The sequence below is a fragment of the Rhipicephalus sanguineus genome, chromosome 7, assembly GCF_013339695.2.
Source record: "Rhipicephalus sanguineus isolate Rsan-2018 chromosome 7, BIME_Rsan_1.4, whole genome shotgun sequence".
NCBI classification, from domain to species: domain Eukaryota; kingdom Metazoa; phylum Arthropoda; class Arachnida; order Ixodida; family Ixodidae; genus Rhipicephalus; species Rhipicephalus sanguineus.
Window position 1 is genome coordinate 90737741 of NC_051182.1, and position 16001 is coordinate 90753741.

Here is a 16001-nt window from a genome sequence, read left to right on the forward strand (position 1 = left end):
TTCCTACTTTCTTCCTTCTGTCTCCTTTTTTTCTTTCTTATTATTTTCTGTTCTCTCTTTTCGTGTCCTTTTTTATTTTCAATGCGAAGCATTTCTTAGGGAACCTCAGGCACTTTGGGAGTTTCTATCTACGTTTATATCTATCTATCTATCTATCTATCTATCTATCTATCTATCTATCTATCTATCTATCTAGCCGCCTACGTCTGGGCGCTCTCCCGGTCGTCTCCATAGGTTATAACATATCAAAATTTGCATAGCATAGGATGAGTGTATGACGAACACGATTCACTGGTGATGACATGGATAACGCAAAATACCTGTCGCGTACGTCATGAAACCCTTTCCCTCAGTCACATGTGGCACATACCCGCATACCAGAGTTCATGTTATGCGGGTATGTGCCACAGGTGATAACAGAGTCTCAATCAACGCAGTAAACGCGAACATACACATTGACACGGAGGGAAAGTGATAATAACAGTAATTGTTAGGGTTTTACGTTCCAAAACCACGATATGATTATCAGAGAAGCCATAGTGAAGGGCTCCGGAAATTTTAACCATCTGGTATTCCTTAACCTGCACTGACATCGCACAGTACACGGGCCTCTAGCATTTTCCTTCCATCGAAATGAGAATCGAACCCGCGACCTTCGGGTCAGCAGCCGAGCACTGTAACCACTACACCACAACGGTCGACGCAAGGACAGTTAGGTAGCTAAAGACAGATCACTCTTGGAAGACGCTGGGCTACCATCCATTCGTCCACGTGATCCACAACGTCGACCACGTGGATTACGCAAAAACCGGGGTCAATGCTTCCTACAATAACTCTGCCGAGAGGACCATGTCCCTCATGATTACCGGTGAATTGAGCATTGATTAATCAAAACACAACAACGCCTGGTTCTTAGACGGCATGAAAGCTTGGATTTGGACAGGGCATCACAAGACCTCGGTTACACGTCCAGCACAGAACGCATCATAGATGATTTCGTAAAAGCCATCCTCGGTTTCCACCAGCTCTACTATACCTCGCACTTCACTACACTTAGACTGTTCGTAGCCGCGATCAGCAATGGATCCGATAACAAGTCCTGTCCAGCTGCTGGTCCTCACTGATCACGCTTATGATGACCTTATTCAAGAACTGCCAAGAATCCCTCCACACATGCACATGGGTTCGTGAAACGTGCGTGCGTTCTCCGTCATAACGGATAAGTATAAGCATAACAACTGTAACGGAACTCTAACGACTGCAACTATCACCGTTACGTACGTGCAGTGCGCCTGCGTGAGCCGCATCGGCTGTTTATACATCTAGGGAAACTTCACTGAATAAAGCTTAGTTGCGTGTAGCGCCTGTCCTGTGCATCTGTGTTCCCTCATTGTCCTATTCGAATTCGCGCTATCCAGTATTGAAGAATATAAACACGACATATCAGTTTACTGCGTTTGGTGTTCGTAACACCTAGGTTGCTGTTGGCATCGTTAAGCAATTGTAAATAGCTGGTTATATAATACACGTGGGACTCTTCAAAATATGTGTGTGCGTATACCATTTGCACATTTTTCTAGAGTCATTCCGTAACGCTTCTCTGAATGTGAAAAATTGTGACACAGTCCCCTTCCTGCGCATGCTTCGCATAACATCGATTGCCACGGTACGTGGGATCTGCCGAACTTTCTTGTCTTTCTTTTCTTTCTTCTCTTTTTTTTACGAGATTATAAGGCTGATATGAACTGAAACTATAATATGTTGACATAGTCTTTTTCTCTAGGTAAAGAACCCTTTTTGATGTTTCGTAGAGGTTATGGTAGATGAATTTACGTTGGTAAAAAAAATGTTTTTTCCAATTATTGGTAGCTTCTGCAGAGGAGGAACATGCCACAAGGTGTGGGCGTGTAACAAATGGGGTTTTTGTGGGGGACGATTTTGAGAGATGAGCAAGGCTCCTCTCTCACCGATAGCGATGTTCCCCTACTGGTGAGGATTTCTTCTGAATGTCCTTCATGAGTGAATCCTTACGTGGAATTAAGCTGGTAGAAGATTTTCCTGTTATCCTTTGTCCTTCCTGTTGCACCGTGCTGTATCCCTGTTGTGGGAAATTGGCAATAGAGAAAGAATGGAGTCATTGGCCTCCACTCCATTTATTTGGCGGGAAGGACATCTTCTCTGTTATCGCGGGTGGGAGTCCATAATGGTCTCACTTGGGAATTCTGACTATCTGCGTGTCCACCACCGGAAACCACCCTCCTCTTACGACGAAATCTCCTCTTGGAGAGAGTAAGTTGGCCGAACGTGGTTGTAATAATTGGCTTTGGAATTGGTACCTGATCTAAATTATTGCATTTATTTCTTCCACCTTTTCCTCCAATATTTTAAGTGCCCTTTCGTTGTTGGTCATATGTGTCTTTTTTTTCGATCAAGTGTCTCCAAACTCTACATTCAATTTGTCGTGGTATTTTTTGGTTAGGGTGCAGTCAGTTAGATTGTGGCCGAATAATGTGGCCGGTTGCTGGCGTGTACATACATTGTTGTTTCTAATTTTGAACCGGTGGAGGTAGTGGGGCAATCGGCCGTGACTGCTTAAGAACTGCCTACTTAAATGATTCGCGATATATCCTTTCGGTTGCAGCACCAATGCTAGAAGAATCCAAGTAAATATGTAGCTACTAGAATTTGTTCTATTGTTGTTCCAATCGCATACAGTACGAAAACTACAATAACCACCTGCATATGAATACGGATGACTCGACTGCGTCGGCCAGTTCTGGTGGTACGGTGCTATACCATCGCAAGAGGTAACCCTGCGTCTTAAGACTTCACTTGCTGCGACGTCTACGGCGGCAGAACTCGCGCCTCTGCGCAGTGCCCTAAAATTCATTGATTCACAAAGTATGAGTTAATGGCCTGTGTTTTCTGACTCAAAACCGGCGTTGCAGTGCCTGCGCTCAGTTCTCCGACGCGAATGTCACGAACAGTTGACGTATGGAACCGCCAAGCTTCACCACCACGTAATACCATTGCGGTATCAATGGCGATTGCGGTATCACTGGTCATTGCGGTATCAGTGAAAATGATTCCGCAGATAACGCTGCTCGCGCACCACATCAGGAAGCATTGTTCCAATTCAGCTTTAAAGGACAGACGCTGCGAGGCAGATTAGACAACTGACCCACAGTCTCACCCTGACGAAGTAGAACGTCCCAAACATAAGGAATACCAGACTGCATCAATCGAACCCTTCAATGCAACTCCGACCTCCATGCGGTCATCATCGACGCGAAGCTTCGCTTCTTCATGGCCTTTGGTTGGGAGTTGCTTTATATACAGCGCTAATCGGAATGACGGAAAGTGCGGCATGCGATGTTTGCGGCGCCGAAGAAAACATCGACCACGTGCTATGCCACTCTCCTCGAATTGCTTCAGGGTGACAAGTACTTTCCAACGCACTGCGGCGACTTTCCATACAGGCAGGTGCTACTACAACACCATGTCCATCTCTTGACGGCCCCTAAGGCAGTGAAGGCAGTCTTTTACTTTTTGAGCACGACGGGTTTGCGCGGACGCCTCTGAGTTGTGGTGCATTTCTACACGCTGAGGTGAATTCACTGCCCTTGTCTCATTTTCGTTCTTCTTCTCTTTCGTCTCCCTCTTTCTCATCTTTCTCTCCTCTTTCCCTAATCCCCCACTGTAGGGTAGCCAACCGGAAGTTTTTCTGGGTAACACCCCTGCCTTTTCCCTTTCTGTTTCCTTGCTCCTGCTCCTCCAAACATAAAATCGAGAGTTGCGTAGAATTTCGTGAAAATTGTAGTATAACACAAAAAATATTTTTATTCCTAGGGTATCATGGAAGCGCTTGAGTACCGCCTGGAGCAAGGGGAGCTACCCCGACGTGGTCTGTTTCTGGCATTTGGCCATGACGAAGAGGTTGCATGTCGAGACGGTGCAGCTGCGATTCGACGTGCGCTGCGTGCCAAAGGCATTCAGAAGGTGGAATTTATTTTGGACGAAGGGCTGATGGTCATGGAAAATTTTTTACCTGGAATACAGAGGCCAGTCGCCTTGTGAGTGTGCGCTCATTTCTATAATGCACGTAGAAAACATTAGACGAGCAACGCTAAGAACACTGCCACTGTTAAAGAAGTAAACAGTCCCACACCAAAGTTTTCGCCAAAACTAATTTTCGCTTTACGTAAAACAGAACTATCATTTCATCTTTCTATAAAAAACGGCATCAGGCAAGTTCTTAATGAGACTTTACAATCACTAGATCGCATTTAGCGCTACCGCTTGTTACTGAAATACCTGGATGTACAACTCAATTAGGTGCAGCAGATTCGCCTGACGCTCTCACCACTAGAACTTTATCCTTGATGCCCATGTTGACACATTTACAGCGAAAAAAGCGTAAACCCAATAGTTCATGCAATCTCAAGCCGAGTTCAAGCTATCAGATATTTTAAAGCTTTGTGTGCTCTGCAAACTCATTACAACATATTGGTGCATTGTCGTTACCTGCAAGAGCCAACGGTGCTTTAAGAAATTGACGCGTCTTTCATTAAGAATCGCTCTTTCCTGCATGTTTCTATTTATAGCATCACAGACAGAACGTACAACGTGCGACTTAAAATTCACTATGTCGTTAGAACATGGCATAGGTCGTAAAGGCAGATGAATACTAACATTTCTCTTTCTTTCAGAATGCAGCTTAACTTAGGCGCCCGTTCCTGAAGCGGGGTCGTCGTCGTTGGCGTAACCAGTATTGACATGAAAAAAAACATGGCTGATCCCTCCGTCATAGGAATCGGTATAACACGAAAGTGAAACGTGTCTTCACAGAAGTAGTGCTTATTGTGTAGTGATATATGAGACCTTGTACAATGTCTATTCGTGTTTGGCAGCTATAGCACCGTTTGACATGGATGCACTCACGTTGACAGCATGTCTATCGCGACGACTAACGCCCATGATCATTATTAAACCGTTGTGGTAGCTGACGGTGTGAACATATATTTGGACACAGCGAATCGTGAATCCCGCGTAAGGATGATATCAACAAGCTCATAATCAACACTGGTACCCGGTATGCGCTTCTTAAAAGCGTCGTCAATTAAGGAGAGAAATGGCACGGTGTGCGCTTTCTAGTAATGGGTAGCCGACGCCTGTGCTCATGCATACATAACACACACTGCGCTTCAGCAACACGGCAGGTAGAGGTTCGTAGCCTGAGCCGCAAACGCGTGCGTCCCGCTGGCCTCTGTCTCGCTCCACCAAGGCACGACATTCGCCCGTCGAAATCGCGTCCTTTCTGCAACGCATATTGCAGCAGTTTTGTTAGTCGGTGTTCTCGCAATCGAAGCAGTTGGCGGCGGAGAAATCCCGTTAGTGCACGTGGAAGCTGCACTACTCCGATGAGCCGACGCACGCTAACACGAAGCCGAAGGCAAAGAACGTAACTGCGTCAAGGGTGCCTCGGCGACGCCAGCGCGGCCAGTCTACCTCTCTGGTAACGAGACGCTTTAGCCATTACCTCCGATGTCGCGTGCAATCTCGGAGTAAGCGCTAGTAAGTGTCGGTCGTGAAGGATTACTTGCTTTCACATCTCACAGACGGCGGCACCGCCCCGCTCCGCCCGCCGCGAAAGAGAATGTGTGAAAGATATAAGGCGCGTTCGCGCCGCGTCTACCATCTCCCGAGTTAGCTTACTCGGTAGGGCGTCGGGCGCTTGCCGTCGCGGCCGCAACGTCGTGGGTTCGATTCCCAGCGGGGTATCTTTTTCTTGGTTTTTTTCTTTCTCACCCATTGGCGTCCATTTTATCAACGTCATATCCGTGACGGATGTACTTGGTGGACCCCGGCATAAAACACTTTCGTGTTAAAAATAAAATTAGAAAGAAACAGCCAGGATCGAATGGGATTTGTGCCCGGACCCTCTGCGTGGCAGTCGAGTATGCTACCACAGAGGCACGCCGGTGCTTGAAACTCAGTTGCAAAGAGACCCTATGCAGGCGTCAAGTCGGGCAAGGAATCGCCTTAACCTAGTAATATAGCGCGGTAGAAGAGTAAAATAACAAGTCAACCAGTACGACAATCTGTTGCCTTGACATAGCTGACAGTGTCGCATTGGCTTAGCACTTATGCTCTCGCGACGCACGTGCAACTTCCTCCTATACACAGAAACAGATTGGCCCTCTCAGTAATAGTTCACAGAACTTCCAGCGTTGTTATACAGCAATCGATATGTTTATTGTAACCGTTATTCCCAGGGCAACAAGAAATGCACAACGTTTTCAGCTCTTAAGCATGTGAATCATGTGAATACTATTTATGTAAGGTACTTAAGACTCTTCTCGTACAGTGGCGCAGTCAGAAAATTTGTATGGAGGGGTGGAAGGCGGGAGGGAGGGGGGGGGGACGATCTTCCCGTTATGTATGTTCGTGCGTGTCTATACATGGGTACATATACATATACATGCATAAAAATGGAAAAATCCAGAGAGTAGGTGGGGGAGGGGGGTTGCCGCTTCGCCACAGCACTCGTACTTGTTCTATTGATCGAAATTCCAGGCGCAGGCGGAAACCAGGACGTGTGGTACTTTCTTCGTTACAGGGTCGCAGTGACGGAGAAAGGCTCCATTACAGCTAAGGTGACGGCACGAGGGATTAGTGGCCACTCAGCGACTCCGCCTGACAACAATGCAATTGTTACGCTCTCCAAGGCACTCTCCAAGTGAGGAATGCGGCGCTGGTGGCTTAACCTTATTTTCATGTGGTTCAGTTGACAATTTTGCATTAAAGAGAACTGAAAACAATTATCTCATGCATTGACGAATATAAACGGTGCTGCTATGTTCTGTAGCTTTTTTTAAGGAGTAGCACTCTCGGTCGAGTCGATTCGGACGAAAAATTGTTCATAAGCCAGAAAACACCTTTTGACAAAAAAGAGCTTCGGAATTCGCAGCTCCGTTCCAAAATGCTAATTGCATTCAAAATTGCAACACACAGCATTACATTGCAAGGTTCATAGTTTTAATAAACCTACCCATGTAGTAGGTATTCTCTTATTAACTTAACGAGCATGGTGTCGTGCGAGCACAGATAGACACGAACGCATGAGGAAGTGAACAAAAGTGTCTCGTTACATCTGGCTTTATCTAGAATACGCTTTATCGAGAAACTCAAGCTGTCACATTAGGTGCACGGAGACAGAGGCCACGAAGTGGCACTCCGCGTCGGCTCGCTCATCATTTGGAATAGCTGCCGATTACTTGAAATACAGAGCGCGCGCCAAATGATCTGCAACGGAAATAACTTGCATCATTTTTTGTTTTAGTAACGACATTTGTATTACTTGACGGTCGGTGAGTGTGGAAGTGTTATTGCGGCAACAAAACGTGTGTGGAGTACATTTGCATAGATTATCTTATTAGCGGAGTAGAGTAGAGTACACATTAGAAACTTACAGCACACACCCAGCTTGGGGGATTGGAATGAACCCTTTAGTTTTAGAATGAATGTTTGCAATTAAATCATTTTCGCTTGTCACCTAATATAGAAGCAATAAATAGAATTCCATTAGTTAACAGTCATACTCTTTCTTGTCTTTTTTCGTGTTATGCTTTGTCGTGAATATGTTTGGTCGGCTTTGTCTTCGGTAGATATTAGATCCACAGGGTCTCCCTGGCTTAACACGGTCTTTTCTGACCAACTAGCTATCTAATGCTACCAATTCATATCATGTTTCAGCTTGTCCGATAAACACACACACACACACACACACACACACACACACACACACACACACACACACACACACACACACACATATATATATATATTTGTCATAATATCGTTATGATAGCAAGTGTATCTATACTTCTCTCTGCAAATTTAATTTTTAACAGAAGTCAACAATGGTAAACTTTTCTTTTACCGATTTTCAGAGCGTAGCTCAGATAATGCGAAGTGCATTCTGAAGACTTTTGCGCAGCTTGCAATTAGTCGAGCAAGGTGGGGGCACAGCAGACTTGTCCTGGCTTGACTAGATACACGTGCATTCACACGCCGATGCACGAAGTGTTCACGCGAGTATTGGCTAGATATCGATCGGGTTCAATTAGGAATTGTTAGGCAATCGCAGGACCAAGTAGTTTTATTACCTGATTATCGTATTTAGGCTACTAGCCTAACTGGCCTAATTTGTATATTCGAGGCTTGGTATCGATTAGCTTGTATTAGCTTAATTAGCCTAATTAGGCTAACTTGCTTACTTGGCCTCATTCACGCAATCGAATCTTGGTCTCGATTACCTTTCATTCCAAGTCAACCTAGTCTTAAATATCCATCTGTCTAATTAACACTAAGTAGGCTCATTCTTAATTAGTCTAAAGTAGGCTTAGCTCGGCTCATCTTGCCGAGCTCGGCATGACTGAGTACACCAGAATCCCAGCTCGGCCTAATTAGGACTACTTGGACATCGACCTAATCCGCTTAATTATGCTTAGTTAATTATGTAGATATTACCATGCTCAAGTAGGCTTAATTAGGCTTGTCTATGCTTAACTTGGCTTGACTTGGCCGCGCCGGCACGATGACAATTTTTTTGTCTACATCGCGAACCAGACACACGGCGGAAATCACAGCTCTGCGGTAAAAAAAAATGAATGGGTTCTTTTCTGAAAACGTGTGGATGCTTTTGGTCAGTCTGAATGTAATGGGCTATTTCTTCGATTCAAAGCTAATCGCGTCCAACATAATGTCACGCAAAGCTGCTACAGGAACGTTCATGCGACGTCACCATCTGTTCATATATGTTTCTTTTTGTTAACTGGCAAAGAACTTCTCTCGAGGAAAAGTCGGCGTTTTTGTGCACAAGTGCAGCTTACGGATGCACCGTCACGCGGTAATGCTCATTTATGTACCTTCGCAGATATACAATAAAGCAGATAAAGCAATCGCACACCAGGATATCGGCTTGACTTTGAACTGCACTCGTTCTAATATACCGAGGTCGCCAGAACAGCATAAATTCTGGGTCAAATTCACAAAACTGTTCTTTCTTAAGTACGTATTCTCATTGGCCAGCCATTTTCGCTAATAATATGTCCCGCACCGTGATCGGCTTAAATGTTCGCTTATGACAATTGTTAGCTTAGGACGCTTTTCAGAATAAAGGGCCTGTTCATCTCGCGCATGCAAATGTGGCAGAGCTGTAATACTGTAAGAGTGTGTTTTTCCTGCTGACTGCACCTTATCCCAACCACCACTTGCTATCGTGGCTTTTCTGGTATGCCATTTACGTAGGTGTTCTCAATAGCGCCGGTGAACGAGAAGAGGACCAGCGCTATAAAAATACCCTCCTCTACTCCCGTATACCCTAGAATTATTTTACGTTATATTGAATGTGTTTTTCCACGCAGTTTCCATGGTCACTGTCAACCAGCCTATACGAGTAGCTCAGTGGTGGCCGAGATGCTCACTGCCCTTGCCCCAGAGGTTGGTCCTCATTGTTTCAATGTGGTATTATCTTGGCTAAGTTATGGCAAGGATTCAATCCCATGCACTCAATGCTGTGCGAATAAAACACAAATGAAAGAAGACTAAAAAGACTAAAACATGTATCACTGTAAAGTGAGGTGTCGTCTTTTTTATATAATTTCGTTGATCACCGTCTATGCTGTTTGGCACTGGCATTCAGTATTCTGCTGCTTTAAAGCCAGCTTCTTCTTAATTGCAGGTACCATACCACTATAGGATGGCAATGGCCAACATCTGGCTTTTTGGGCCCGTCATTAGGTGGTGAGTATTTGATAGGCCCTTCGGCACCTGTCACGGGGTAGTGGCATGGTGATAATTGTTTGATTCTGTCTTTGTTTCTTTGTATCCCATACTGTGAAAGCGTAATCACATTCAGCGTAAAACACGAGCACTCGCTGCACTTTACATTATATCGAAAGAGATCTTATGAAAATACAGGCCTCCACGATTGAATTATCACGTATTAAAGTATTTGTTTTGAAAGGGTGCGTAGCAAAGTGTCTCAGTAACAAAACACAAATGATAAATCAAAGATGTTTAGATTACTTAAGAACAAGAAATAGTGCGAAACTACTGCCAATATAAATGTACATATTATTAGATAACACAGCAGTTATATCAATTGTGGAAACTATTCAGTGAAGTATACAGTGAGCTAGATGCACACAAATAGAAAACAAGGTATCACGAGTTAACTGTTGTGGATGGGCATATCCCTACTTATAAATCACACTGAGGACATGTTCAGGTGCTCACTCATGTCAAACCTAGCGGCCTTTAGTGATGAACAAGGTTCACGCGTTTGTGACGTTATATGGGTCTTTTGGTTTGAAAAATAATTGACTGCAACGATTTTCTTCACGATACCGCGTTTATTTCATGTGACCGTTCTATGGATTGTTAGATCACTAGTTAGACATGTCACGGTTCAGCTCAGTTTGCAGCTCACTTGTGTACCATAGTTGCTATGCTTGCTCGTTAATCTTATGCAGGTTTCGACGTTCAAATGATTAAATCCACCACACCACTCGAACGATCTACGAAAATGTGCAGGTTCATATCACGGGACCCGCATATGGACCCCATGATCCGCACTACTACCACGGTCACTCGCATTCACGGAGGCATCAAGGTAAGCTCCCATTGACACCGTGCTGTACTACGCGCATTGGCGATGCGCGAATTGTCGGCTGTAAATTGTTTTCACTTCGCATCGCATGGAGAACACTCGGTCGTTAGTTTGATTTTAGAGGTCACTTCAATATTACCGGCATATACGCGAAGACTGCGTTGAACGAATATGTACATTACTTTTTTTTCCTATTCTGTACAGTGTGGTGTAAGTATGGTGTAAGTATGGTGCTGTAGAGTATGGTGGAGTATGGTGTTTTTCCTATTCTGTAGAGTATGGTGTACACCCGAGATACCCATTCAGCATGTCGACATGCACAAGATCTTACTGCGATAGCAATTACTCATACAGTGCGAGCGAAAATTCGCCGTCGAAGTCGCCGTGATGTTCCGTATTTCCATATCAGGACTTCTCGAATTCATTTGTACCTTGAGTCGAATAAAGGACCGTTTTTACCGGCCTAAAATTCGACATTCTGCTAAATAATACTTCTCGAGCTTGGAAGAGTGCAAGCACCAGAAGCGATCAACAATCGCCCCGCATGGCCTTCATCACACGGTAGCGCCGCCTACTGCACATTTCGAGGAAGCTAGTACCAACCTGATGCGACCATTTCCTCAATTTTTCAACAAGAGCAGCTGTGTGATCCATGTCTGAATCACTTTACCAGAGGCGCGGAAGCCGTTGAAGTAGTATCCTCCAAACTCACTTGTGTCGCTGACATCTTGTTACGCTCCGCAATTAGTCGCCATGGTCCGCCTCGAGTCATCCTCTGCGACCGTGGCCGCCGATTCATCACCTACGCCGTGGAAGAATTGCTTAGTCGCTGCACTTCTACGTTCTGCCACACCATACCAAATTAACCTGAGAAGAACGGCCTTATCAAATGTGCAAACTGTCCTCTGACAAAAATGTTGGTCAGGTATGTGTCGTCTAACCAGAAGGACCCTCACGAAATCTTACCGCTTATCAGTTATCCCCACGATACTCAGAGATCACTCAAGATACAAGATCACTCAAAAGAGCGGTACGACGTTTGCCACGATGCGGGCTCTTTTCAAAAAAAGGCGAGTTTGTGTAAAATAGAACAACACGAAAAGGACGAGACGAAAGACACATCAGCCACAGGACGAGTGCTGCTACACAGCAACCACAGCGCTCGTCCTGTGGTTGATGTGTATTTCGTCTGGTCCTTCGTGCTGTTCAATGTTGCAAATGTCGCACCAACTCGCCCAGACAAAGCCTCTGCTAAGTGACTGTGTGCGGCTGTGGACCCTCCAACGCAAACGTGGGTGATGCGAGAAGTATGTTCGCCCCAATATGCTTGCCCATTCGCCGCTCGAGCCACTAGACATACATGGTGGAACGCTTGACGTAAGCTGGTCGCCGGTCTAGCCTAACCCAGCTGATACAGGTTGCTTACCTCAAGCAGTATCCCCTACACTAGTCCATTGATTTTGGCTCACCCTACAGGCTTCGCCTGTGAACCGGCTCTGCTACGCTAGGAGCCGACCAAGAAGGGGCAAAGTTTAGCTGGTGCGGCATATCGACGCCATCACTTCCTCTCAGCACCCGACCTAATTCTGTACATAAACACAGGTAATCTTGAAGCGTATCAATATATTGTCACTATGCAGAAACACCAAAAGTCGAATACAGGACACGCCACTTTTAATTATGCAAGGCGATGGAAAAAAAGGACCGGGTGTGAACGTCGTCTTCCTTTCTTGCTGCGCGTGCTCTTCGTTATTTTCACTCTGCAGAGTGGATGCGGAAATGTAAATTATATTTGTAAACAAATCGAAAAAATTGATTACAAACGAAGGTTCCCCACGTCAGGATCTGAACTCAGGCCCTCTTGCACAGAAAGCTGTTGTCTTAACCATTACACTATGGGGCATGGCTCAATTGAAGCAGTCTAAAGCGTCGAAATTTTGTGTATTGCTGATTACTCGGCTGGTTGTGAACAGTTGATAGAGCCCAGGGCAAGTGATTTGTGGCTACTACGTGACAAAGTAAGCGGGTCACATAAGTTTCCTTTATGTTATTGCAGGACAACGTGGTTCCAGCCGAGGCCTATGCCTACATCAACCACCGAGTGCACCCATCGCAATCCGTAGCTGAGGTGAGAGGAAGGGAGGCTTTGTTCACGGCTGTTAGCAAGTGTGCATTGCATTCCCCTTCTTTTGGTGTTGCTTAAGGGAATTCGAGATCGGAAGTTTTCTTGGGTTATTGTGAACGCTCCTTGTTTTCCGTAGAATTATTCATAGTTAGACATCTCCACGGTATGCTCAAGAAAGGTGAATTGTCGATTAATTCGTGACTGAACTGCTAGCTGCAAGCGCCGGGTAGTAGAGTCACTATGGTTGTCATTTCTGGACTTGGTCTTTCTTTTATTCGTTTCACACGCTGATGTCTTCTAAAAAAAACACTTCTACAACCGCAGGTTGTAGAGCGTGACCAGAAGCTCCTGAGTGGGCTGCCCAATGTGTCGCTTGAGGCTCTCTATGCCATGGAACCGCACCCAGTGTCGCCGCATAGCCAGAACGACCTGGGGTTTCGTGTCATAACCTGCAGCATTCGCAAGATGTTTCCTGAAGCAGTTCCGGTTCCTGGTGGGTTCTGCCCCTTGTACTGCAACACGTTTCAATCGGCAGTAACTCAGCACTCATTGTGGTGCTCATTCTTCATAACCTATTCACTAACTCTCTCCTTATTTCCTCAGATTGAGTGCAGCTTGAACCAAAACTTCTTCTAAGGGCATGCATAGGCATTGCAATTTACTGTTGAACTTCGATGTGAATGCTAGCATTTCGGTTGTTCTGAAACTGTGCATTATACCCCACAGAATCACTCCTGTTTTGCAGCGGAGCATAGTGCTAGGATCAAAGAGTACACATGTAGACAAGATTTAGGGTTGTAATACGTTCGACAGAACCGCCATGCTCCGCCCGAGCACGCAGGGGCGTGCTATGGCAGACGCCTTCTATAAAATGTCCGAGTTCGTTGTCTCTATTGAAGCTTATTATTTCTGCAGTTTCACGCGCGTGTCTATCATCAAATCTGCACGTTACCCTAAGAAGAGGCGGCGTCCGCATCAACGACTTTGACCCAATATGGCGCTCACCTGGAGAAAGGGTTTCACCACCCGTCTCCTGCGGGAGGCGGCACTGATTTCGAGACATCACTCAGACAGACACTTCACGCCGTCAAGTGGCGTGTGAAACGCCATGTTGAGGTCGTTTTCATATTCAGGATCTTAAAAAGCGTGCATTGAACCACGCTTTTCGCAGGACTTTAGGTTTGCTTCGTCATGACCTAGCTCCCACTAGTAGCCACGTGAGCCCGTCCGCGCTAGTACGCGCGCTGAAATCCTCATAACGGTCTCTAATAAGACGTCATAGTTTTTCTCCAATACACCTCGTCAACCAATTGCGTACGTCCGTTGTATCGTGACGCAAGAGATCGTGCTAACGACGTGTTTACTTGCTCTTTGGACTCGCCATGAGTCGGACGCCTTTCGTACGCTGCAAAGAGGAGTAGTGGAAGTAGGAGGAACGTCGGCGCGCCCAACGGCGCGATTGTGCGCGGCGCCATCGAGCCAATGCCACTGACAAAAGATCGGTCAAGCGAAGCCAAACGCACGTGCGACCTGTCCGGAACACTTCCCCAGCTTCGATGGCCTTCCCTCTTTGCAGACAGTTGGAAGGGCTCTAAATGTTTCCCACACCCCTACTTGCGAAAAGAAAAAGCGGTTATGAAAGCTAGACTTGGATAATGATGGGCTTGAAACAGAAGATTCTGTGAACTAAAACGAAGATGGAAGAAGATAGGCCGACCGGCATACTTCGATGCTTTTCTCTAATAATTTGATTTCTATCCTACCTTTTGCTTGCTTTTTTTAAATACTTTTCAGTTAGTATTGAATGAAAAATTGTTGTTTCTAAGCACTTCATGTTCTGTGCCCATTGAGAAAGCTATACTTCTTTTTCGTTATTCTAAGGCTGACGGATGTAAGATACAAACGGACGTACTTTAATATGATAGTATTTCCCTTGTGTTTGTAGTATCTAATGCAGAAAAATTAATTGTGGGCTGTTTTAGTTTTGTTAGAAACTGTAGTAACGCATTTTACTGCATCATTGATAACACAAGGCCCGCAGCAGCGCTGGAACATCAGACAATTTTCTTGTTTCATTTTTATGCACTTTATACGCCTCTCCGATGATTATGTACCTCATGTGCCAGTTTTCTTATTACGACAATGTTCAACCCTCGCCTGGGGAGGTTTTCATCTTTCTCGAATTGTATTATTTCTCGACCTGTAGTTGCTGTTTTCCATTGCAACAAAGGGATACGATGACTTCTCAGTGGGCATTAGGCATCACCTAACTGCGAAGTGCTTGGCCTGTAAATACAACTGTGTACACCGACATACTTTGTAATAACTTTGATAACTTCCCAGAGTGCCATTTCCAGCAACAACACGCTATTCCCCTGTCGCTCCTTTTTCATGTTGAAGAGTACAGTGAAGTGTGTTTTGTGCATCAATTTAAACCTCACTTTTTTCCATACAGCCCTGTTACTAGCCAACACTGACACGAGGCACTACCTGGACCTCAGCCACAACATATACAGGTTCTCACCAGTGCTTCTTACACCGCAAGAGATGTTAAGCCGTTTCCATGGTGACAACGAGCGAATCTCACGTCTTAACTACGAGAGTCTTGTCAACTTCTATCTTCTCGTTATGCGTTCTGTTGACTCTGTTAAGAAGTGATCAGACAAGAATTGTTATGTATTGTGTGTCGTGTCTCCTGCAGCGCTCGCTTAGGCAAAGTGTGCCATATGTTCTCCCTTAAAGGACACCAAAGACAAATGTTAAATTTCGTTAGATTGATTTTTTTTTTACTTGCGTTGGGGAGTATCACCGCTTCCTGCGGAACAACGAGCGAATATTTCGCGTCGAAAACAGTCGCCGAAAGTTCCTGGCGCCGCTGCTCGGTTTGAATCGCCCGCGCCGAATAGATAATTTGACGTCACCTTCGCAGCTGCCGATCTCTGTGAATCAGCGGAAGCCCGAAAGCTGCACACTCGAAGAAAAAAAAAAGGTTACCGTTTTCGGCGAATGCTGTCTTGCCACGTATGCGACACTAACGAAATACGTTAACTCTCTTTTGAGTCCGGCGACTCTCTGACGAGAGTATAATGATCTCCGAAAAAAGCTCGGGCACGAGTCTCTTTAGAGTCATATACGTGGCAAGTGAACACTGAAAAAAGAGTGAAATGTCTCTACTTCTTTCGAGGTCACGGCCGTAACATG

The 16001-nt window shown here is 45.4% G+C and overlaps 1 protein-coding gene across 1 annotated transcript; it reads left to right on the forward strand.

The window, feature by feature from the left end:
- Nucleotides 1–3855: 3855 nt before the first annotated feature.
- Nucleotides 3856–15458, forward strand: LOC119398837 (N-fatty-acyl-amino acid synthase/hydrolase PM20D1). The gene is made up of 8 exons (XM_049417439.1): nucleotides 3856–4073; nucleotides 6620–6739; nucleotides 9429–9504; nucleotides 9746–9807; nucleotides 10600–10678; nucleotides 12732–12803; nucleotides 13125–13293; nucleotides 15256–15458. The coding sequence occupies exons 1-8, from the start codon at nucleotides 3856–3858 to the stop codon at nucleotides 15456–15458; spliced, it is 999 nt and encodes a 332-aa protein (XP_049273396.1).
- Nucleotides 15459–16001: the final 543 nt, after the last annotated feature.

Bases quoted from the DNA above. Each gene is read 5' to 3' on its own strand.
- LOC119398837 (XM_049417439.1), top strand. From the start codon at position 3,856: ATGGAAGCGCTTGAGTACCGCCTGGAGCAAGGGGAGCTACCCCGACGT. The intron at 12,804-13,124 runs GTGAGAGGAAGG...CTACAACCGCAG, and splicing joins CATCGCAATCCGTAGCTGAG to GTTGTAGAGCGTGACCAGAA. The intron at 13,294-15,255 runs GTGGGTTCTGCC...TTTTCCATACAG, and splicing joins TGAAGCAGTTCCGGTTCCTG to CCCTGTTACTAGCCAACACT.